Raw genomic sequence first — 25,704 nt, forward strand, 5'->3', positions numbered from 1 at the left:
GTATATTTGCATTTTCTGACACCATTACTTGTTGAGGCCAATCCTGTGAAGGAATTTCTTCTGTGGTATCTGCCCCGAGCTGCCTCTCTGCGGACTCATTATCAGTCAAAGTAAACAGTCTGGGCCCTGCATTAGATAAGGGTCACAGTCAGAGGAGCAGGCCACCCCCCTCTGTGGATAATGCCAATAATCCCTCTAACACCTTTTCAGTCAGGCCCAGTCATGGCCCTGTGGTTCAGGCAGGGGAGAACGGCTGCCCCTCTCATTGAAGCCACGAAGTTCAAGGCTGACCGTGGTACTGCAGGCATTGTTTGCAGAAAACAGGATCCCCATTTATAGTGAATGGGAAGATGGCAATCTTTGTTAAAAAACTAACAAATGGCTTCTGTTACACCAGATGTATGTCCTTGAACTGATTATTTTAAAATTGCACACAGAAGAAGTTATGATAATTTAGTTGATAATGGCAGCCTGCAGTACCCTGTTCGGCCATCAACTTGAGATACTGAATAAGAGGGGTCAGCACTGAGCTAACCTGCAACAGCACTTCCTGGAGCAGCTCAAACTGAGCATGTTATGTCTACATAAATCTCCCACATGAGACGCCATCTTAACAGACTTCCTTGGCTTCACATCTGATAAATTATGTACGCGAACAATACATTTGATTTGACATGGAAATGAGTGGTGTCACGTGATCAATGGCATTGTCCATTCATATATATATATATATATATATATATATACACTGTCATTGGGTTCAGGTATAGGCCAGACGCTGGGATGTACCAATTAGTGATGAGTGGGTCAGCTGTTTGTTCACCTGCCCACAATTGATAATAACCCATCCGCAACGGCCCAACTGTGATAAAGTGAAAATCCGAGGCCCACACCCGACCCTAACCTGAAAATATAGACAATGCGCTGTACAGTCAGATGGCATAAGGATTTTTGGACAGGGGGTGCGGGATTTATTTTTAAAGCCTGGTTAGATAGGACTATGTTTCTGCTTATAATTTCCAACATTTTGTTAGGCTATTTGTTATTCAAATTGTCTGTAATTAGATAGGCCTGCATGCAGCTTCTCTTCTGTCATTACTTATTGCCCTAGAAAACGAAATAAACCGTTGCTCACCATAAAATGTCATACATCAATATAATGAATGTTTCAATCCAGTAATCTAGCTTCATCTGTAAAGATTTCTCTTTCGTCTCGGCTTCTCTCTCGCAGCAAAGACATTTACGGACCGGGGAGCTAATGCAATAACAAAACAATAAATGTAAAGATTTTCCATGCTAAATTTCCAAATTACATCAGTTTGACTGGTTTTAAGGGAATTGAAAGATGTGAAAACAACCCAACATGTTTCTTATAAGATTTCAGTTTCGGCTTGGATGCATATTTTATGTGGCTTAAATACTATCAGCTTTTATGATGCTAATAAAGATAGGACCTTTACAGACGGTCCCTAACCACTCATTCATTCTCTTACGATGCTGAAAGAAATCGATCCTATTTCTCCACTCCTGTTCCTGAGTCAAAATGTACATTTGGTGTAACGTATTACTGCAAGAAATGCTTAATTCTGCAGGAGTTGATATTATATTAGGCTATGTGAGATATTATAGACCTAGTCAGTTTCCAGATTTCAGTTACTATTCCATTTAAGCCATCTGCATTTGGCGCGTGTACAGTTAGGCCCTAAAACATAGGCTTATGCACTAACAGCAGTTAATAATAATCAAAGAAAAACCTTTTTTTTTATATGAATTGCACCAGAATTGTACATTTATGGATTTTTTTTATGCATTGTTTTCTTTTTATTTAACCCACCCGCCACCCCAACCACCCTTCATCCACATATTTTGTGACCCTAAATCCGTCCACTCCGCAGATATAACTGTGGGGACTGCGGGTTATGAGTCAACCCGCGCATCATTATTACCAATAATGAGCCCTGGATGGGGAACTGGCTAAACCCTGTACTGTGATATACAAAGGTATCAGGCCTGAAACAACATGTAGTGGGAATTTGGAAAGAGCGGGACATCATATAAACTGGGACAACTTAATCCTGACGTGCTTATTTCTTGGTTTGATGAGAAATTCAAAACTATTGTTACTAAACCCTTTCAGAGAAAAACCACATGATCAAAATCATGTCACTTCATTGGTGTGGCATCAGAGGGGGGCAGAGCAAGCTTCAAACAGGAAGTGAAGCACACAGTAAGATCAGTGACAGCTTTTTTTCTGTTTTGATGTTAGGGTTATAAAACTGCATAAATAATGCACTGTGCCAAGCTGTGATGTAAATGGGCATACTATGTACTGGTGCATCAAAATATAAAAATAAAGGCAATATTATGTTTCAATTTTGTAATTGTCTTTTGTCCTGCTTTACCAGCCATATCTAGCTAAAGTAGGACAACTTGGAGTAGCTAAAGAGGGACAGCCTTATAGGCTTTTCCAATGGAGGAAATACATCCCGTTTACATTAGCAACCCCTTGTACAGTACACTTTAGTCAGGGCTCTGGTTCTTGCAGTACTTCATCCTGTTCATTTGTTTCTTGTAGTGCTTTTATTAGGACTGTTATTTGAGTGAATTCAGACAAAATGGGACACGTGTTGCGTTTCCATCTTCTGTAACCTGTTTAGACATCTGTCCAACATTCTAGCCCAACCAACACATGATGCTGTGCATTCCTGAAATCCTCAGATGTTTCCTAATCACACAATATTGAAGTCAATTATCATTGGGGTAAAAATGTTATTATAATATTGGTGTCCCAGTTTATCTAACATGCTGTCCCAGTCTAGCAAATGCGAACTGAAGATATGGTTTTGACTTGATGTATGTAAATGGGTGTGTCATGCCTCCTGTGAATGTTAGTTTTTTTGTGATTAGGAAACATGCTGAGGATTTCAGAAATGTATCACGTGATGGGCTAATATGTTGGATAGATGTCTGAAGAGGTTACAGAAGACGGTCATTTTTTGCATTTCCAACTTATTCTGAATTCTTCCTATTAGTCAATTGGTCATCATAGTTATAAAGTTTGTATTATCTATTGTTTGGATGGAAATGGATAGTGTTTCAACATGGTTATAACAATGGAATACAAACTAGTGTTGTGTATTCCTTTAAGGAAGTGGCAACAACGTTGCACCCACACCAGCTTGATGTAGCAAACTTCATTCAACTATTAGAAACGACTTTATATATTTTATTGTGGTTGTAAAAAGTGCCCGTTATTGGTTACAGTGCCTGGTTGACTGTAACTCTTAGCCTCTGAGCAGAAAGCAGAAGTAATCTGGGCTTGTTCATTGAGCAGCACTTTAGGGAGTGTGATTGTGTAATATCGGGTGTACAAGGTGGGAAACTTGAATGATGTCAGGTGAGAAACGCAGAGGCAAATCCGAGTCAGCGTGTGGGTCATTTGGAGGTGAGGTTGCCTGCTTCCTTGAGTTCAAGAAAAGTTCAGCCGAATAGCGTTAGGCAAATTAGCAGACAGCGACTGAGAGGAGAGAAAAAACGGAGGGTAGAGAACGACGAGAACACGGAGAAGGAGTCAAATTCCTTTGAAGGACGAGCCCAAGTGACGAGTGAGGGTAGACAACTTTTAGGAAAATAGTTATAGGCTCATGGAATAATCAATTATGTTCATTGGCTCGCTGAAAATACATAAGGTTCATTAAGGAGTTTACTAAACTTAATGATGCCATTCTATACGCACTTGTATAATGGAGAGAGGCAGGCGGAGGCGCCAGCGGGCTTGTGTTCGTCCCGCTCTGTTTGGTGATGTCTGGGAAGGGTTAAGTAAGAAAGGGTGGTAGGTGGAGCCATGTCCCAGCTGCTGTGCCTTGTCACATTCTGCAGAACATGATAGCTACGCAATTCGTGTGGGAGCGAATTCGGCTCCCCTCTAAATACAAAACAAGAAGAACCGAATGTGTTGTGCGAATCAGGACATTTAAATACAAGAAGAGCAAGATATGTAGCAAATCAAGTAAGTAGTCGTGCATTGGTGTTGCACGGTAGACAAAATAAGTGGATAGGCGGACAGACAGCAGGCTGATTGTCCCGTTTGCGCTCTTGATTTGTGTGGACTATCTTACTTATCCCAGAGGACGAGTTGGAACTAAATACGGAATTAAATTCTGATTGATTAGCAACTGATCTCTTTTGCCTATTCTGATCTGGGTGCAGTGTTATTGAAATGGATTCGCACCCCTTCGCGTGATTTCAAGTCTTATTGGAGTTCGTAGGGTATATTATCTAGATTTCGATCTAGTTTACTATTTGAGCAAGGCCATTGAACTGATCCAATGAAGTTATTCCGGTCGGCTTTTCGATTAAACGAATCATTTGGCGCATTCCAAACCTCACTTTTGACATGACGTTGACCATTCTTTTGAACGATGTGTTCAAATTGAGTGTGGGTCAATATTCCATACAATTATTTTAGCTTTGTAGCGGATTGACTCTAAACAGCTAGTGGACCCGAAACCTCAAGTGTCGTGTCTACGAACGGATTTATTCCCTTTATTTTGAATTTATTGCGTTTTTACCCTTTTGCACAGTCTACTGGTGGCAAACTGAAAACCACAAGTCTGCTGCTCCTATTTTCGTGTGCCCAAATCGTTGCGCGCAGCAGACGTTGTTTTTTTTCTCTCTCCGGATAAATAATCCTCCCGTTTTCTCTCTGCGTATGATGTATGAGAGTGTGGACGTCGTGGGACTGAATCCCAGCCCGAACCCGTTTTTAATGATGGATTACTACAACCAGAGCAGAGGATGTTTGATCCCGGAGAAAGGACTTGTGCCCGGAGCGCCCCATCACTACAGCACGTCCATCAGAAACCAACACTGGAACGGCTCGAATCACTGTAGGTGGCATTTTCACTGCCTCGTTCATTTCATTTCACTGACTGGCGAAGTTCACGCGAACCACTTTACCGCTCAACTATGCCACTGTTTTTCTGAGCTAAATATTCATGATATGTATTCTCTGAAGTGTAGTGAATTATTGCGCTTTCATTTGTAACGGATGACATTTCATTTCACATATTGCATACTATTAGGCCTATTAAATTCGTTTTAATCAGGTTAATAATCACTCGTTTATATCCCATGTAGCCTATTAAATGGTTATTACTTACATCAGAACCTTGCATTTAATTGACCCACGTTTGGATCCCTGCTTTCTATAACCCAGGTTCAGCTTTTTGCAATAATGTAAAGGTGTCTCTATCGCATATAGCCAACAGTAGCCTATAAAGCAGGCAATGTTATCCAAGCCATTGGATTTTGATTAATAACCACGAGGTTTTATGCAGACATACCAAACTTTCCTGCTGGCGTTATTGGGCGGCAGGTAGTCTAGTGGTTAGAGCGTTGGGCCAGTAACTGAATGGTTGTGAGATCGAATCCCAGAGCTGACAAGGTAAAAATCTGTCCTTCTGGGACTGAACAAGGCAGTTAACCCACTGTCATTGTAAATAAGAATTTGTTCTTAACTGATTTGCCTAGCTAAATAAAGGTTAAATACATTTTAAAAAATAGAACTGCAATAAGCTATTCTAGATACACTAAAAATTATGAAATGTTTTTCCATTGAGGATAAATATTCATTTGAAGATTATGCAGATCTGTAGTCATTATATAATTATTGATGGGTATTTGTTTTTGTGTATTAATACACCACTATTATTTTGTTTTTAGAATTTGCTCTATTTGTTTTTATTTAACTAGGCAAGTCAGTTAAGAACAAATTGTTATTTACAATGAGGGCCTACTAAAAGACAAAAGGCCTCCTGCGGGGTGGAGGCTGGGATTAAAAAGAATAAATAAAAAATATCGGACAAAACACACATTACGACAAGAGACAACACTACATAAAGAGAGACCGAAGATGACAACAACAGCATGGCAGCAACACATGACAACACAGCATGGTAGCAACACATGACAACACAGCATGGTAGCGGCACATAACAGGGTACAAACATTATTGGGCACAGACAACAGCACAAAGGGCAAGAAAGTAGAGACAACAATGCATCACGCAAAGCAGCCACAACTGTCAGTAAGAGTGTCCATGACTGAGTCTTTAAAGGAAGAGATTCATAGACTCAATCATGGACACTCTTACTGACAGTTGTGGCTATCCCCATATGTCAAATGGGGATAGTGGCATATTGCTGAACATCTAGCATATATAGCATGTAACTCAATTTTAAAAAAGTGCTTCAATGACCAAATGTCATCAGAAGTTATTATTTATTCTAAAAACGGTGTACAGGTGGAGGAAAAATGGTCCCCCCTGCTGCACTCACAGAATTGGCTATAGATTTCATCTGGAGCAATGGAGATACTTTTATTGTGGCAACAAAGTATCATTTGAAGGGTCATTCCATTCTCTACCTCCGCTGGGGGTAACCTGCTGTGCCACTAGTGACAAAGCACACTGGGATTTATGGTAAAAGTGGTCTGCTTGTTGATTACTGCTGAGTGACCATAACAGCCTCTCATATCCTGAGAACGGATCATTTCCTCAGGGAATCTGGGCTATGTAAATGAGAACGTGTGTATTTCTCATCAGGGTATTGACAAATGCACCCAGGCCCCAGGGTTTGTCATATGAATATCCGTCCAGCCTGACCTGATTCTGTGTTTACATAAAGTCATAAGGTTTGGACAGAGATGGGGATTAGACATTGAGAAACATATTGACAACAACACCAATCACAGACAGAAACTCCTCACATGCTGCTGGTCTTGTTTGGGAAGTTACATCTAGGGTTAAAGCAATACAGCTCCTCGGGAACACAACACAGGCAGCAAAAGCCCTGACTGAGCTGTGGACTCCACCCTGTACGCTATTATTGTATTGGTCCAGTGAGCGGCTCTAGTAGTGGTGTTGATTTGAACCGTGTGAGCTAATATGCGAAAGGCTAGCAGAGGGAAAACCAGGAAAAGACCTCTGATCCCAAGCTCTGGTACACATTGTTGTGCTCATAGGAGTAGTGGGGAGAGGTCCAGACGCGATAAAAAGTTTAGTGCCCAATGGGGGAAACTGAGGGGGGTTGGATGGAGTCGGTACATAACGTCCTTTGGTGTCATCACATGGCTTTGGAGGCTTATTGGATCACAGGTCAAAACCAGCCCTAGTAGTACAAGATTCTGTTTTTATTCACAGGGGAAATATATCTAAACCAGAGGGCTAGGATAGTCCGATGTCTGGTGCACCTATCTGGATTATGCATCAGATCACCCTTCAGAAGTCCTCTCAACTCTGAGTACATTCAGTGGCATTTCCACTGGCGTGAAATCAGTCTAAAACTGCCTCTAAGAAACATGATCAGCTGCTACTAGTCACCGTATTATATATTCACATGCTCCAAGTGAGCGCTGTTATCTCTATCCAGCCATGTCAGTGAGTCATGTTCATCAAAAGGAACAACAACCGCCTTAGTAATCTGTTATTGTGTTGAAGAACAATGCCAGGTCTCATCGACGGGTTCAAGCAGATTAAATGCACTTGATTCCATTCCTTTCAAGAGGGCTGCTGCCGTCAGAATCCTTACAGCAATTACTGGCTCATGCATGAAGGAATGCGCATGGCCTTTTTCACATGACTGTCACACACTGCACGGGGAGGGGGGTTGGTGGTGGGGTAAGGATGACACATGGTGGGCTCCAGTCACTGTGAGAGTACTCTGGCTTGGACTCCATCTCTAAGGCTGTCATATGGCTTATTGGGTTTGCGCGCCGACACCAGCCCATGGAGCAGAGCTTTGACTGACTTTTGTTTAATCAAGGCAGAGCTGCCAAATATTGACCTATTGTCTCTAATCGCCTGTATTGGAGGGGGGTTGTTAACTCCTTGCCTAATCTGACTCGTGGTATTTAAGTGCGGAAGTCCTTTCGGAGTGGGGGGAATTTAGAAGAAAAAACAGATGGTATTTTTGTTTTCCAACGCTAAGGACTGTAACAGCGGGAGCAATTTTGGGCAGGGCGAGTGAAGAGGGAATTAGTTTAAGGGGAAGAGTTCCAGTTTGCTTGTGAAGTGTAAACCTGTGCGGTTTCTCCCAGGGTTGAGGTCTTAAAGCGTCATACAGCGTAGCTAGACTGCCCTGTAATTGTTTGTGCTGTTATTACAGCGCATGGAAACTGTGGCTGGTCTGTTTGGACGCAGCGATTGCCAAACGATTGCAGTGTTGGCTTTGCAAATGAGCTATGGATATTGTTTCCGCCCCTGACATACAAGCTGCACCTGGCAGCATGCTCCAGGGACTTGAAAGAGTTCTTAAATAACTTTGCATAAAAAGATGGTAGTTCCACTAAACCCCCAAAAGGTTGGTGTTTTGTGACATTGCAATGTAGAGATGCTGAGCATAACAACTGTGAAAAAATGGTCATCCAACCAGGCTTGTGGTAGAATGGATTCGCATTTTGAATTTGATATTCTACATACTCTGAACGCAACATGTAAAGTGTTGGTCCCATATTTCGTGAGCTGAAATAAAAGATTCCAGAAATGTTCCATACGCACAAAAAGCTTATTTCTCTCAACTTTTGTGCACTAATTTGTTTACATCCCTGTTAGTGAGCATTTCTCTGCCAAGATAATCCATCCACCTGACGGGTGTGGTATATCAAGAAGCTGATTAAATAACATGATCATTACACAGGTGCACCTTGTGCTGGGGACAAAAGGCCACTCTAAAATGTGCAGTTTTGTCACACTACACAATGCCACAGATGTCTCAAGTTTTGAAGGAGCATGCAATTGGCATGCTGACTGCAGGAATGTCCACCAGAGCTGTTGCCAGAGAGTTTAATGTTCAATTCTCTACCATAAGCCGCCTCCAATGTCGTTTTACAGAATCAGGCAGAACATCCAACAGGCCTCACAGCCCCAGACCATGTGTATGGCATGGTGTGGGAGAGCGGTTTTCTGATGTCAACGTTGTGAACAGAGTGTCCTATGGTGGCGGTGGGGTTATGGTATGGGCAGGCATAAGCTACGGACAACAAACACATGCATTTTATCGAAGGCAATTTGAATGCACAGAGATACAGTGACGAGATCCTTAGGCCCATTCATCCGCCACCATCACCTCATGTTTCAGCATGATAATGCACAGCCCCATGTCGCAAGGATCTGTACACAATTCCTGGAAGCTGAAAATGTCCCGGTTTTTCCATGGCCTGCATACTCACCAGACATAACACCCATTGAGCATGTTTGGGATGCTCTGGATCGACATGTGTTCCAGTACCCGCCAATATCCAGAAACTTCGCACTGCCATTGAAAGGAGCGGGACAACATTCCACAGGCCACAATCATCAGCCTGATCAACTCTATGTGAAGGAGATGTGTGGCTCTGCAAGACGCAAATGGGGGTCACACCAAATAAGGACGGGATTTATGATCCATGCCCCTACTTTTTTATTTATGTTTTATGTATTAGTGACCAGCAGATGCACGTCTGTATTCCCAGTCATCTGAAATCCATAAATGTGGGCCTAATGAATTTATTTCAATTGACTGATTTCCTCATATGAACTGTAAGTTAGTAAAGTGTTGTTTATTTTTGTTCAGTATAGATTAGTTTACTGTAAATCACTGGTCATGTGCTTGAGTTTGTGTTCTTTCACTAGAACACTGCAGGCCTTTTTGCTACCCTACCATTTTGAACCACAGCATTTGCCCTTTGTGTCAATGCCATGTCCCTATATATTTTCTGCATACTCTTTAATGTCCATACTCCTCGAGCACCTTTTAGTGCTTTTATGGACAGGGTCTTTTTCCCTTGAGACTGTTTGGACTTGAACTTGATGGGACAGGCTAGATGGATGGACAGGCCTGCGTTCGGCAAGGTCCACTGTTTTAACAGGGTAAGCAGCAGACAGTCTCACGTGTGTCAGCCTGCTCCTGTCAGTCCTACAGACAGTGATTTAGTGGCCCTGCCGGACGGCTGAAAGCCGAGAGCACAGTGTTCCACAGAACGACGCCCGCTTTCACCTTCAGGTGCACATCAATAACCTGCTTTGTCATCAAGGTATGTTTGTAATGGCGCGGGGTGAAAGGAGTTCAGCGCCGTTTCTGGGAAAGGCCGCGAGGCAGCATTTCACAACCTGCCATCACTCGCCTTCTCAAATGGCACCCTGTCGTCAACCTTCAAAGCAGTCATCGCTTTAATGCGATGCATAATTGACCAAATACAGACGCCTCTCTTAACCAGGTTACCAGCGGCATCCGGGTCATGCGGCGCACTCACGCGTTATTGTTTTGTTTAAAAGGAGCTAAATGTGTGTGGTTTGTCACCTTGAGCATTGGCACTTGGCACTGCACATGTTTCACGTACACACAAAAAACAGCGCTGACTTCAAGGGTTTTATTTGCTGTGGGTGGCACATTACGAAAATCTTTAGACCTCAATCATGAGGGAAATTCAGCATATTTGTGCGGAGATTGTGTTTATGCTCACAATCTCACCCTTGGATCCAACAACAGACTCTGGCTTGTTTGCAGAGAGAATTAGCCAGGGGCATTGGTCAGAGTACTGTACGCAAGCTGGGTTTGACGCTAAATCCCCAGACAAGGGTCGGTTACGCTGCAAAGCCCACTTCGATGAACAAAGCAAAGCAGATAGAAAGGATTCAGCCAGTGTCATTGATTCATTAGAGTTTAAGGGAGACGGGTAATTGCAGACATTGTGACTATAGGCCGTAATCTCACTATCGATAATGACGTTCTCCCTCTGTCCCCAGACAGACAGACAGACAGACAGACAGACAGACAGACAGACAGACAGACAGACGATCGAAATGGCTTAGGTTAAGGCGGTTCTAGTTTAAAATATTCATAGCCTCTTTTTTTAAATCAATATATGAAGGCAGCCAAGCGTCAGACTGTCAGAAATTGAGCCGGCTTTTTGTAATCACTTCTTTACTTATCTCTACAGATGGTTTGTTCGCAATGTGCTCTGCTTGGCTGGCTACACAGCACATTGAGAAGAGCTCCCGGTCTCTCTCAATAACTCTCATCCACACCCCCTCATAATAGAACATACATAAATTCATTGAGGTATCGAACCGAGGACATTTATCACCCCAGATTTCATCTAGCAGGTGTTCTCATTCCCAAAGTTTTTCTCTCTTTCCGTCTGTTCCGTGGTTGCATTCTTTAGCATGCTGCCTAGGTGGTAATCTAGAATCTCTGTCTGGAGTCATTCATCTTTAGGCTGTCCTAATTTTTTTCTTATTTGACACTAGTTTCCTGTTCATGTGCTCTCTGTACATGGAGTTATTACAGGGAATGTCATCTTATTTCATCAGAAACTGCATAATTCTCTCCACTTGCAGCAGGGTGAAAGCCCCCCCACAAACTCTATCCCTTTGACGCAAAGCAAGATGGCTGTCTGGCGTCTGCCAATCGCCATGCCTTCTGGTCCTCCTCTGGAGAGTCTGCATGTTGCTACATCATCACACGGAGAGCCAGCCAACTGTGTACGTCTCAGGTTGTATGTCTCCACACAATGGAATGCCCTCCTATTTAGAGAGTGGGACATCCGTACCAAATGCCACGAATAGCCCAGAAAATGGGGCAGAGGTTAGCATGCTAAAAATAATGGCAGTATTCCTGCATCTGCGAGAGAAAAGTTGCTGCCACCAAAGTGAGTTTTAATCTCTCGCCAAAGTGGGCACTCAGGAGGAGCTTATAATAAGTCTACATTATGGAGTTAGTATACTGCTATTACATTTCTTTTTAAATTGAAGGTCATATCATATAACCACAATATATTTTATTTCTTCTCATGAACATGTATCCGTCTCATTTTCTGCACCAGGACCTAGTTTCAATAACGGGGGGCCAACCCGTGCCTGAGCACAAAAAGAAACAAGCCATTGAGTCTCTGTGGCCCAGATGATCTCAGAAGCTGGTTCCTTATTTACTCTGCAGTCACAATAGTGTTGTCTGTGTTTGTAAGGCTGTGTCTAGACTTGACAGTTCATGCAGCTTTAGTATTCTAACCATAGAGTTCTGATCATGGAATTCCCGAACGCTACAACTAAATGTCTACTGTGTCTACAGCGTGTCCGGATTCCCTTTTCCCGTGGTATATTCAAATGCCAGTATGCATTCTACAAATGGTGTAATTGGCTAAATATGCTAATAACAAAACATCTGATGGCAGTAGCTAACTAGCCAGCTAATCTCTGTAGCTAGCTAGCAAGCAACGCTAAAGGGATTGCAAACGGGTTAGCATAAGTCCAGAAAACACATTTCTCACACTCTGGGAATGTATTTCCTCCAACCTTATAATGAAAAGTAGGGATGCACGATATATCGGTGAACATATCGGAATTGCCGATATTCACTAAAAATGACAATCAGTATTGGCCGATGTCTAGTTTAACGCCCGATGTGCAAAGCTGACGTGTATACCTATATAACGAAGGTACATGACGTAATGACGCCACGTAAAATTTTGCGCTATACGTGCAACACAGCATTCCTAACTAGCCCGCAATGTCTGCTGTGTGGATCGAGCAGTCAACAAGTCGAACAGTCATTTGAAAGAGTAAGAACATTTCAGCGAGACAACTCAAAGGTGAAATCCATTAAAGCCAAGATAATGGAATTTATTGCCCTTGACAATCAACCGTTCTCTGTCGTGGGTGATGTTGGCTTTCGCTGACTGGTCGAGCACCGGTTAACACTACGAAGTGCGCTATTTTTCAGATGTTGCCCTACCGGAGTTATACAGTAATAGCGTCACTGCTATTAGCTTCATGACATACATACTATGAAATGCCGTTTGGGTCTTTGCGTTTGAAAAAAGATACAGTAGCACTGTCAAAGCTGTACAAAAAAGTCAGCAAACAAGCAAACACCAGCCATGAGCGATGTGTTTACAATACCGCGTTGGTAATAAAGTGTTTTTTTTCAACCGCAACTTCTGGGGTAGCTAGCATTAGCTTGGTACCTAGCTATCACCAATACAACCAGCCTGAAAACAATGACCAGTGGAAACTGCAGTCATGTTCATTATTCTTAGCCATGATTTAGGAATCCTTGTGAGTAAGTATTAGCTAGGTTGCCACTTGTCAAGTTGTTCACCTATTGAAATTTAACTTCAGTTCATGAAAATAAATAGCTAGTCAGCTACTTAACCCTGTTGCCCAAAGCTAACGTTATAAGCAGTTAGCTAGTTTCATCTGGCTAGTGAGGCTTGACCAGACCGGGTTATGTGTTGTGAAGCTAGCCACAATAAGGATTACGCACAATAGTGGAATTTGCGGTTTGCCTTCAAAATTAAAGTATGTCATTGACAGTAATGCAAATGAATACAAATAGTAGAATTATGCCATACTTTTATTTTGAAGGCTAACCGCAAAGTCCACTATTGTGGCTAATCCTTATTGTGTCTAGCTTCACATAGATGGGTCTGACGACCATTAATCAAATAAGAACTGTCTTATAAATTAGGGTTATAAACAGATATCGTTTTGCTATGTTTTTGGGGAAGAACATTGTTTGCATCCATGATCTAGCCAGCTTTTTTATGACCAGCACTGTAGGTGCGCGAAACAACTTTACCAGCATCATAGCATACGTATTGATGAATCGTTGTGACATATGTAATACGAGTGATAGTATAATCAATGTGTAATAACTACTTAAAAAATGTATGAATGCGTTAAATTATTATGTGATGTGCAGTCATATTCAGGTCCTGATAGGTCAACAAGCTTATTTGACCCATCAAATAGTGTTAAATAGTATCTTTGACACGCAAAGACCCAAACGCGTTCCATAGAAATCCTGGTTGAGAATGAAACGACTGAACAAATGAACAACGAAAAGTAAGTGAAAGAAATAGGTTCTGATTATGTTTTACTGGTAATGGGGACATACGTAAATGCCAACAAAATAACTTTTCTGTGTGTGTGTGTAACCTTAACTAGGCAAGTCAGTTAAGTACAAATTCTTATTTACAATGACAGCCTACCCCGGACGATGCTGAGCCGATTGTGCGCCGCCCTATGGGACTCCCAATCACGGCAGGATGTGATACAGCCTGGATTCGAACCAGGGACTGTAGTGACGCTTCTTGCCATGAGATGCGGTGCTGTAGACCGCTGCATCTGTGTGTGTGTGTGTTAACTATTTAATTGTACTAGAATGCTTAAAAGGCCGCTAAAATATTTAAATATTGGGTATCGGTATCAGGGTTTTTTGGCAAGGAAATATCAGATATCGGTATCAGCCAACAATGTCATATCGGTACATCACTACTGAAAACATACATTTTCTGGAGACTTTTGGGTGGAGTGCTGATGACGTCGCCCACTGTATGCTCTTTCGGTAGCCTGATTGTGTCCAGACTGAGGAGAATCCGCACGCAGTGGTCAGCCAGATCTGAACACAATCAGTCCACAAAGCGATTCTTTTCAATGCGATCTTCATATTCTGATAGCAGAAGACGTATGTACAGTGCATTCGGAAAATATTCAGACCCCTTGACTTGTTCCACATTTTCTTACATTACAGCCTTATTCTAAAATGGATGAACGTTTTTTTTCCCCTTCATCAATCAACACACAATATCTCGTAATGACAAATCAAAATGAGGTTTTTAGAAATGTATGCAAATGTGTAACATTTACATAAATTGGCAGCGATTTCAGCCTTGTCTTCTTGGGTATGATGCTACTGTACATGCTTGACACACCTGTATTTGGGGAGTTTCTCAAATTATTCTCTGCAGATCCTCTCAAGCTCTGTCAGGTTGGATGGGGTGCGTCACTGCACAGCTATTTTCCGGTCTCTCCAGAGATGTTCGATCGAGTTCAAGTCTGGGCTCTGGCTGGGCCACTCAAGGACATTCAGAGAGTCCTGCGTTGTCTTGGCTGTGTGCTTAGGGTCATTGTCCTGTTGGAAGGTGAACCTTCGCCCCAATCTGAGGTTCTGAGTGCTCTGGAGCAGGTTTTCATCAAGGATCTCTCTGTACTTTGCTCCGTTCATCTTTCCCTCAATCCTCACTAGTCTCCCAGTCCCTGCCGCTGAAAAACATCCCCACAGCATAATGCTGCCATCACCATGCTTGGTGGTTCCAAACGTCTTCCATTTAAGAATGATGGAGGCCACTGTGTTCTTTGGGACCTTCAATGCTGCAGACATTTTTTGGTACCCTTCCCCAGATCTGTGCTTCGACACAATCCTGTCTCAGAGCTCTACGGACAATTCCTTCAACCTCATGGCTTGGTTTTTGCTCTGACATGCACTGTCAACTGTGGGACCTTATATAGACAGGTATGTGCCTTTCCAAAGTATGCCCAATTGAATTTACCACAGGTGGACTCCAATCAAGTTGTAGAAACATTTGAAGGATAATCAATGGAAACAGGATGCACCTGAGCTCAATTTCCAGTCTCATAGCAAAGGGTCTGAATACTTGTGTAAATAAAGAATTTCTGTTTTTTATTTTTAATACATTTTCCGCTTTATCATAATGGATTATTTGTATGTAGCTTGATGAATGTTTTATTTAATCCATTTTATGATAAGGCTGTAAGGTAACAAAATGTGAAAAAAGTCAAGGGGTCTGAATATTTTCCGAATGCACTGTATATACCTTCCTCCCATTCCTCATCGCAGCCATTCTATGCAGTATTTTATTATACAGTGTGAAGTTAAATGCTACATGTGTTGTATTGAGTAGAAGTGTGAATATCAGTGACAGGGTTTTTTGTGTAGCACATGCACATAACGTTTAGAAAACCGGAACAAGCGTCTGGGAGATGGAGCAAACTGGACGCCAAGCCACTCACATTTTTTCCCCCCCGTGGTATCGCGATACTAGGCCTGGTACCAGTATCGTTAGTGGTATCGTGACAACACTAGTAGTGATAGTAGTTGTGGAGATATATATGCTATATAGAGATACCCCATCTCCTGAAGAAGCGTAATATCTAGGCTAAAGCTCACTGCTTCATAGTCCAGTTTCTGGCTATGGGCCTTGATAGGAATACAGCCACCTATGGCTATTTCTCCTCTGGAGACATTTCAGACAGACGATGTTCAGTGAAAGAGGAGAAATGGCACCCTGGGGATTTCTAGCCTACAGCTCCCAGTGTTTTGACGTTTCAGACAGACATATGAAATATCTAAATGGCTATGACTGTCCCTTCCTCATTTAGGCCACCTTTTTTTATTTCATCGACTGGCTGTTGTCTTAGATCTGGGAGAAAATGTAAATGTGCATTTGTTGCTGTCTGCGCAGTGGGGAGTCTAGTTGTGTTATTTCAGGGGGAATTTCTCAGGAACCTGAGGGAAGCTTTTTATAGTAGGCTAAAATGGAGGAGGGCAGAGAAAAGAGACATGGCATTTATGTATTTGTTTCTCACGGAAGAGAATAGCTTTTGATATGATTCTGTTTGGACTTTTATTTCGCTATTATGCTGTTCCGTTGTAGGCAAACAAACACCTCGCTGTTTAGCAACACCATCTCCGATGTTCCAATATAACTGAAGTGTTGCCCAATGATAGTCTCACAAAGTGCTGAAAGTACAGTATATCCATCCACACATATTTCCTTTTCTGCTTGTATACACCTGTGTTCACACAGTGAGTAATGCTTGTAGACACATCAAGACCAGAGCTGAGAGAGTGCTGTACTGTACAGTGTAACACCGATCATATCAGTAGTTAAGGAAACATTCTTACTACAGGAGTCTACTTTCCCCTTCTCTCCACCCGAGGATGTGACTAAACGGAGGTCGGTGACACATTGAAACTGTAGTGACCGAGCCACCACACTGCGTAGACTAGTTGCTCTCTGTACCGGAGTGTAGTCCCCATGTCTCTGACTCCCTGCTGCCTCCACGTAACAGACACAGTTCTCTATGCTCTCATACCGTACGTGTGAAACCTTTTTGCACAGGCGCGGCTGATGCACAATAGCGATGGATTACTCTGTCAGCACCCTGAGCGGCGAGGTTTCACTTGGAGAAACGGGGCTGGTGGAGCTGACATTTTCAAACCCTCATCCCTCTGGAGCAGTCACACGGTTTAATGTCATTTTTGGCTCCTGGTATTTTGCCCTTTTTCTTCTTTGAACAAAACCAAGAGACTGGGTTGAGAGACAGAGAGGGAGCGAGCGAGGGAGGAAGAGAGTGAAAGCTGAGGCTTTGCTAGAAGGACTCATTATTTGTGGGCTCTACGTTTCGACTGATGGAGACTTGGCCTGGGACCAGTTTTCTGTGAAACAGGCCCGTTGGTAAATTGAGTCTGGTACAGAATGACCTATATGCCGTCCTATTTAGCGGCATTACACTGTTGCCAATGTTTATCTTCATCCGCCTTTCCCACCCTCACCCACCCTCTTCACGTTCTCTCCTGTGACATATGGATCCAAAGCCCCACACAATCCTAATGACCCAGCAGCGACTCTGTTGATTCTACCCTTCCCACAAAGAGCCCTCCGATTAGGGCAGTTTCCATCGACACTGCTCCACAATTTGGAAACCGCGTCCATGTTGCCCCAAAATGGAGGACGATACCGGCATGCAATAGCTGTGCAGAGTGAAGCGAGAGCCGCTGACTGGCTGCCCACGTGAAGTCATTGAGCCATCGCTTGTCGCCGAAGGGTGTGTTGCTATGCGTGCCGTCTGCATGGCTGCCTAAATGATCTCTCAGTGGTGAAATCCTCTGTGTGAATTATGGATTGGGTGTAATGCAGCGATTTAGCCCCCGCAAACTTCCTGGTCCTGCTGCGCTGTTGTCGGTGCGAAGGTGACCAGCCAGGTGTCTGCAGCCGGATGCAAGAGACAGGAACTCCCTGGGCCACAGATAAAAGGTTAGAGTAAGACCAGCTCTAAAGCCCCCGTAACTGTCCTTTGCACCTCACCTTACATCCACGGCTAAAATGTGCAGCGGTAGACTGAGGTAAGGAATATAGGCTAGTTCGTCCATACCCCACCTTTTTCCTAAATCCCAAAGAGAGAAAGAGATGCCATGAAGTCCAGTAGGTGGCAAGGCCTTATCTGTGTTGAAGGCCACTAGGAGTACCTCTCATCATGTCAAGAGGAACGCTATAACTAACCTCTCCTTTTCGTACACAGAGAAAACAAGGTGGATGGAATCATGGTCAGCCGACTGTCTGATAGATGGAGAAGAGGGTCTTGATTCTCCTGGTAAAGCCTACTGGTACTCCCCTAGGCACAGCCATACAGAGCCCTCTCTTCAGATGCCTGATCAACCTGCTTCTTCCCCTGACATGGCCTACTTTTGAGCCTGGCTGTAGTCAGTCAGTTTGATCTCATTGTGAAGCAGCTAGTCAACTCAGCGGAGACTTGGCTGAGAGAGAGGAAGCAGAGGCTCCTTAATACCACTACACTCTGCTGGAGGTGGACCAGTGCCTTCTGTGCAGAGACATAATAGCTACTTTAGCATTCGCTATCCCCTCAGGACTGACGCCTAGACGGCAGGGCACGCAGCCTCTGCTACCGCTACATCGCTTTTTTAATGTTCGGTCCTATTTCTATCTCTTTCTTTCACTTTTCTCATTCTCTCGCTCTCTCTCGTTCTTCCTCTGTTTCTCTCTCTCCATTGACTCTCCATCTCTCTGTTGCCAACTTCTCTCTGCCTCTCTCTCGCCCTATTCTGTCAGCTCCCATCTCTCAACCCTCTCGGCAGGGCACTTTTTTAAAACTTATTCATAAGACTCACGTTTGTATTGTCCCCATTCCCCCCCCCATATCCTCATTATATTACACCAGGATTTGTGTAGTATGAATGGTTCTGTCCTATCCTGTAGCTTAGCATAGAAACTAGGGTCTCTACCTAGCCTATACTACACTGCCTGCATCCCATTCTCTTCAAATGCGCCATGATTTCTGAAAACCTCCCGCTCTGTGAATAAGGCATTGGGGAGGCTTGCATTATGGATGGGCCACTTAGCTTAATTGACAGCTGACTGAGAAGGGCCTGGATGCTCAGGGGTAGCCGCTACACGGCCGGCAGGTCAAACATTGAGTTTGGGGTCAGACGGGCGTGCAGGTTAACGGGGAAGGATTAACGCCTCTCACCTGGCCGACCGCAGCCTCAGGTTACCACCCAGTTCACTCTTCACACACACACACAGTCCATTAAACACACACACATACATATGCAGACACAAACGCACACATGCAAACTGACTCCACATGAGGCTGCCAGGGGGAGAGAGGATCAGGGGAATATCATAGTCTCATAGCACTGACTAGTACCAGTGGACATGCTGGTGGCCAGCCATGTCAGAGGAAATCTAGCTGTGTGTGTGTGTGTGTGTGTGTGTGTGTGTGCGTGTTACAGCCATGATTACATGGTTCCCATCAGGCTGTTTGTGGAAAGGTCAGGGATCCATGCAGGAAATGAGTGTCTGCAGAGAGAGGGGATGCTTGTCTGTTCCATGCATACTGACACACACACTACTAGGAAAAACAAAATGAACACTGACAGACAAAGCTTAACCTCCTTCATTAAATTCTGCAAACATCCCTGTTATATCCCCCAGACAGGAATCGTTGCCTGGCTACCCAGACTCATTGCTCTGGGCAAACGCTACGCCACACCCACGGACGTTAGTTTCCTCTCTGAAATGAGTCTGGATCTGAGTACCTCCCTGACCCTTCACTAAAAGCGAACACGTTCAGGGCCGTCTGACTGGTCCAGAAGCCGATTGGTTGGGCCAGAGCCAGAACACACGTCGGTAAAGTGGCAGTTTTAAAATCTGTCGTTGCCTCTCGTCACCACAAACGACTCCAATGGCGACAGTCTCAGACTAAATAAAGTATGTAGGGAACGACTGTGCTGCGGAAGAATTCGGTGTGAGTCGTCAGGCTAAGGGAATGGGATGCCATTTGGGACTATATCCGTTTTTCCACATTAGCGACCTGTGCTAAAGACAAATGAGTCTGTCCTCCCCTAGCTCGTCCCAAATCCGCTGCTAAGGAGCCCCCTGACTCGGCTAGGCAGACAGCTGAATCAAATGTGTGTCATCAGTCATCATTAGGGGGAATGAGAAGGAGGCTGATCTGAGGGCAGGGGCAGCTGTACTCTGCTCTACTGTGTTCCTCCATGATGACATAGCCTATAGCTAGGTGGCTAGGGTTACAATACAAATGAAGCTCTGTTGCTAGGTCTGTGCTGTCCATCTTTGGAGTTCTGTGCGGTCATGTACGGTTTTGGTAAAATAAATACCATGTGTGCTGCTTCTTCTAAGAGCCGAGCCTCCTTTACTGATTAACATCCAATTCTCACTTAACACAGAAATACTAGAACAGGGATCAGCTGTTGAGAGTGGTGTTTGTGTGTCCATGGCTAACGACGGGGTCGGACGGTTGGGACATAGCATTAGCATAGGCTGTCTCACTATGCTAAATATGTCAACTGTCTCCCAGAGGACTTTACAGCAAGTTAACCCCTTCTGGTGACCTACTAACCTGTTGTAACCCCCGATCACACTGGCGCCTGCCTGACTGCCCGCTGCATGCTAACGGGGGCTCCAGAGTGGCGCAGCGGTCAAAGGCACTGCATCTCAGTGCTAGAAGCGTCACTACAGACCCTGGTTCAATTCCAGGCTGTATCACAACCGTCCGTCATTGGGAGTCCCATAGGGCAGCGCACAATTGGCCCAGCGTCGTCCGGGTTACGGTTTGGCCGGGGTAGGCCGTTATTGTAAGTGAGAATGTGTTCTTAACTGACTTGCCTAGTTAAATAAAGGTAAACATTTTTTTTTTTTAAATGTCTACTGACAGGACAATCGCACAGTCATTGTCTCTCTCCTGTCTTAACCAACCACCCACTCCTCAAGACACGTGGGTTGTCTTCTTTGGATTTACCACAACATTTATGGCGTTACTTTTAGCCTGAATGTGCACTTGACATTGTACTTGAGGTATTTTATGTAGGGACTATTTTTGTCCCGTACATTTTTTTTCCTGTGCTATCCAACACTGGACAGTACAGGAAAGTGAACCATTATCTAGCTGTGACATCTATGAAGGTAGAACATACATGACTGACAGTTGGAATTATTAGGGTTAAAATCACTTTGACAAGTGTTTGAAGTGATCGCTGTTATCTGCGATCTAAAGTCGGAGATGGAAACGAGATGATCCGGTCGCAATGCTATACACACGTCAGTCAGTCATGCACACACACCTAATCATCCCCCTCATTCCTAATTAGAATGTATCACTCCTCACCTCTCCACCTGATAGCTGATGTGTGGTGAGCGTTCTGGCACAAAAATGGTCGCCATGCATCACCCAGGTCAGTCCCGCACTTTGGTGGTGGAGGAGGTGAGTTTCTCCCTTACTATGTAAAGCGCTTTGACTAAATCAGTTGGTAGAAAAGCACTATATAAATCCAATCAATTATTATTAAGTTAATTAACCGTAGCGTTTGAGGAGATCAAATGGTGGTAATCCTCTCCCCTGTAAAATACTATTGTCTTCCACACAGAGGAAGAGAAATAAGAAGAGGTTGAGTGAGAGCGAGGCGGGGAGTTTTAGTTTAACATGACAAAGCCTGATTTCAGCAACCCACTCCTTCGCTACTGACTCTCTCCGTTTTCTCTCAATCCCTTGTTCGCCGATCCCCTCATAACCCTCCCCTACCTCTCCACGTCCACTTCAACTCTCGAATAGCAAATAGCCCTGGTCCACTTCCTCTAGTGTTGAATATGCGTTTGAGGACAGAGGTCTGAATAAATGCCTGTCACAATGTGCAGATAACCTCTGGAGAGAGCAAACGCACAGGTATGTTTGAACTTCTGTCGGCCCTCAGACGTGAGCACCCTGTCACTGTGTGTGGTGTTGGGCTAATGCAGTTTATTAGCCCTAGTTAATATACAAATTCACTGAAGGGTGTTGGTGCACAAACGTGCTTTTCGTGGCATAGTAAATCCATAGAGATTTTTCTCTGGATTTAAAAAGTATTTGAAAACTACTATTGAGCGAGTGCTTTGCTAATCGTTGTTGATAGCTGATCTTTAAGGTGACTCAGTACCCTGTTGTTTACTTTTGAAGACTGAGAACTTTGGAGTGGGCACATGTTTTGCTGTTTTCTAGTGTACTGTATAGTACAAACTGAAGAATACAGGGTCAGTCCAGCCACACACTGAAGGCATCTCCAGACCTGACCTTGACAGCACTACCATGCGATGCCCCACCATGCCCCATGTCCGCTGGCACAGGCCTTGTGTCTGCAGCTGCACATCAGAGAGAGAGCGTGAGACACACTCTTACATTATTCCACCCAGTTAACACATCCTTTAAAATGAGGGATCATCTCAATGTTTGATGCAGCACTTTCACACTTTGACACAGTTCTCGTTTTAAAAGCTGGTTTGTTAAGACATAAGCCTAATTCACAGTTGCGCATAACGATCGTTAGTGTAGGATTACTGTCACGTGACCCTGGCTAGCTAGGGCTAGACTGTCCACAGCAGAAGTGTGTCACAAGGTATGGGGTGGTACAGGGCAGGGATTTGCCAAAAGTTAGGCTGTATTAGTGCTAACACACTGCACACAGTCCTTCTAGAACAAACAAGCCGGCATTCATGGCTTTATTCGGAACCTTTTGAAATGTTTTCCTTTCATGTCACAGTTCCCCGGTCCTTAAGCTGTCTTCCAGCTCAGATCATCATGTCTCTCCTCTCCTTGCAGTAGGCGGTATGTGGGTCAACTCGGCTGTAGGTTTCGATGCTGTTTCTGAATCCCAAATGGCATCCTATTCCTTTTGTTTGTGCACTACTTTTTGACCAGGGCCCATATGGCTCTGGTCGAAAGTAGGGCACTATATAGGGAATAGGGTGCCATTTGGGATGCAGCTTGTGTCACTGCGAAGTGCATGTTTAACGGCTCTTATAGAGACTCGGGGAAAGACCAATGAGATGAGTGTGTTGCGAAACACTAACAGTAAGCACTGGCGTTCTATATAATGTAGCATAGCAGTATCTGAGAGATGACTGCACAGTTTTCCCGCGCAGGTTTTTCCTGCCATTATGGAAGTAACAAACACGTACATAGACACACACAGCGCTTTTACCAGCTTTCCCATGTTTCTGACTGAGCCTAAGTTGCACCAACACTGGACGACATCATGTGTGAAGGGCAAAATTCTCCACTCTCCACTCACGCACCTCCATGCCCTGGCATCCCCTGGTACGGCTGCCCTTTGCCACATCTCTCAGCCATGTTGTCCCCCACCATCAGCTCATGCCAAATGTCTTGAGTCACCCCAGGCAGGTGCCAGCACACATGACCTCGGTGTCAATCAGCAGCTTTAGACAGCTGATCTGCCAGAGAAAGTTGTTTGCCCACACTGGGTAGTAGGCTATCTGTTGATCTCTTTTAATCTGGGTCAATGGACTGTAGAAGACTGTTAGCTAAATGCATGTATTCAGCTCTGAAACTCAAAAGCTGTTCTTACAGCTCAAGTGTTATTCAGATGTGCTAAACACAAGGCTATTGCAACATCGAAGCCATCTGTTGAACTCTTCTAATCTGAGTCATTGTATTGTAGTAGACTGTTTTGTTTGTGTTCAGAATCGGATACGAATATGGTTATATAATAATTCAAAAGCTGTTATTACAGCTAAAGGGTTTCTGCGTTAGATTAGACAAGGCTATCGTACCGTCAGATCCGATGAACACTTAACTCAGTATGGCTAAGATCTCTCTCACTCTCGCTCTCTCGACTTCACCTTTACCATCTGCTCCTCTATCCTCTCCCCCTAGCCCAGTCTGGCCACATATGTTTAGTCTCCTCTGTTTGCCTTTGCACCACCAAGTGATGGGCTGATACTGAAACATTGTGCATTATTACAATCCTGCCAGTGACGAGAAATGATCTTGGGCCCCTGAGAAGGGGGCTGGGAACACCAAGGAAAACATAAGCTGGGTCTGAGTGTCCTAGACAATTGGCTGATTCAAACCAGACCTGGGAGATAAGAAAAGAGCTCACGCCACACACCCCCTCCCACTTCACCCATGTGTGAAGACAGCCTAAATGATCCTAATACGCAGCCTGCCGCGTTTGCCCCAGTTCTGGCCCTACACTAACATGGCCATTTCCTGCAGGAGAGGAGTGATCCTGGCCCACGCAAGAATGGAGCCTCTCTTACCCGTACCCTTCTGCTTCACTTGGGGCCCTCGTCCATTAAGGGGTCCGTACCGGGTTTGACTGTGTGTTTGACTTCATTTGTGGCTCTTGAGTAGTGGTGTGAACATTTAAATGAAATTGGGATCCTTAAAGTTAAGAAAAATTACTTTTTTTTATCCCCCACAAAATGTTAATCACAGTGCAGATGGTTCGCCTGCTCTTTCTCTTCGCTAATGATAGGAGTGTGTTCAGTCTTTTGCGTGTAGAATATCCAAGCCTGCTTTACTGAAGTTGCGAGACATTGCAAGCCAAGAAATTCCGAATTTTTATTTAACTAGGCAAGTCAGTTAAGAACAAATTCTTATTTACGATGACGGCCTACCGGGGAACTTGTTCAGGGGCAGAACGCCAGATTTTTACCTTGTCAGCTTGGGGATTCCATCTAGAAACCTTTCGGCAACCTTTCGGTTACTGGTCCAACGCTCTAACCACTAGGCTACCTGCCGCCCCAAAATACAGTATATCATTGCGAGATTCAGCTTTTGCTTGCCGATAGATGGGCACACTGTTCTGACTCACTCTGTCCCTCGCCATGAAAGATGCAAATGTTTGTTCTTGGAAGTACGGCAACTAATCAGTCACCTCTGTTACAAAAATACTGAATCTTAGGAGTCGATTCCTAGTGGAAGATGTTTTCTTTCTACTAAATGTGTTGGTAAGTCATGGTATTTAACAAACTTGAAAGTACTTTTTAAGGAGAGTGGTCTGCGTGCAAGCAGTTTGAGATTATTTGATTGACAGTTCTGGACTCCTAGTGATGGACGTTAGTACCGCTACAGAAACCGCATTCCTTTCCAGACAAGTATAATACCCATTCACTGGCGCTTTGAAATTATCTACAGAAAAATATTTTGTGTTGGCATTTAAAAAGGCGTGGTGTGCCCTTACATACAAACAAACATGCCATAGCCGAGGCGCTTTATTACCCGGCCCTAGTGGTCATAAATATGTAATAGGACCATTATTCTGCATTGTGAATTGACGTGACATTTTATCATTTCTTTTTTGTTACCATTTTAACGAAAAAATTAAATAAAATGGCAGTTTAAACACTAAGCAAAATGTTCCATTTGTCACATCCCTCCCTACTCTTTATAATAGAAATTGGAGAGTTATTGCTATAATCATCAAACACAGTCTCCCCCCCCCAATTGCAATCTAATAGCTCCCAGACCAACAAGTGGTAGGACCTAATTTCTCTGAATCCCAGATTCCTAACACTACCTGGACATAATAAATCTCACGCTCCCGTCCAATCGTATTAAACGGGATTAAGGGCTGCAGTTTTATTTCATTAAATAAAAAAATCTCCTTCCAATCTGGCCAGGGGGTGGGGCATCTGGGAGTTGGTAGGGCTGCGCTTTGTGGGTCTGGGAGGGGGGCGGAGACTTTTGCGCCGATCACTCCTCCTCGTCACCAGAGCACATGTGGCTGAGATGGACAGGGAGCCAGACTCACCGCAGACAAGCAGCAG

The 25,704-nt window shown here is 44.0% G+C and overlaps 1 protein-coding gene across 6 annotated transcripts in view; it reads left to right on the plus strand.

Annotated features, from left to right (window-relative positions):
* The window catches only part of LOC106578316 (retinoic acid receptor alpha-A), a 265,142-nt gene that overhangs the window by 208,896 nt on the left and 30,542 nt on the right, over positions 1–25,704 (plus strand). Inside the window, exon 1 of one of the 6 annotated variants that reach the window (XM_014157002.3) lies at positions 3,843–4,889. The exons of 3 other annotated variants lie outside the window; for them this stretch is intronic. In XM_014157002.3, coding sequence (XP_014012477.1) covers positions 4,712–4,889 — 178 coding nt within the window. In that variant the 5' untranslated portion in view covers positions 3,843–4,711. Of the gene's footprint in view, positions 1–3,842; positions 4,890–25,704 lie in introns of those variants that run through there. 2 more of the 6 variants (XM_014157003.3, XM_014157004.3) reach the window with 2 other exon arrangements.

Source organism: Salmo salar, chromosome 19 (assembly GCF_965601325.2).
Source record: "Salmo salar chromosome 19, fSalSal1, whole genome shotgun sequence".
Classification (NCBI taxonomy): Eukaryota; Metazoa; Chordata; class Actinopteri; order Salmoniformes; family Salmonidae; genus Salmo; species Salmo salar.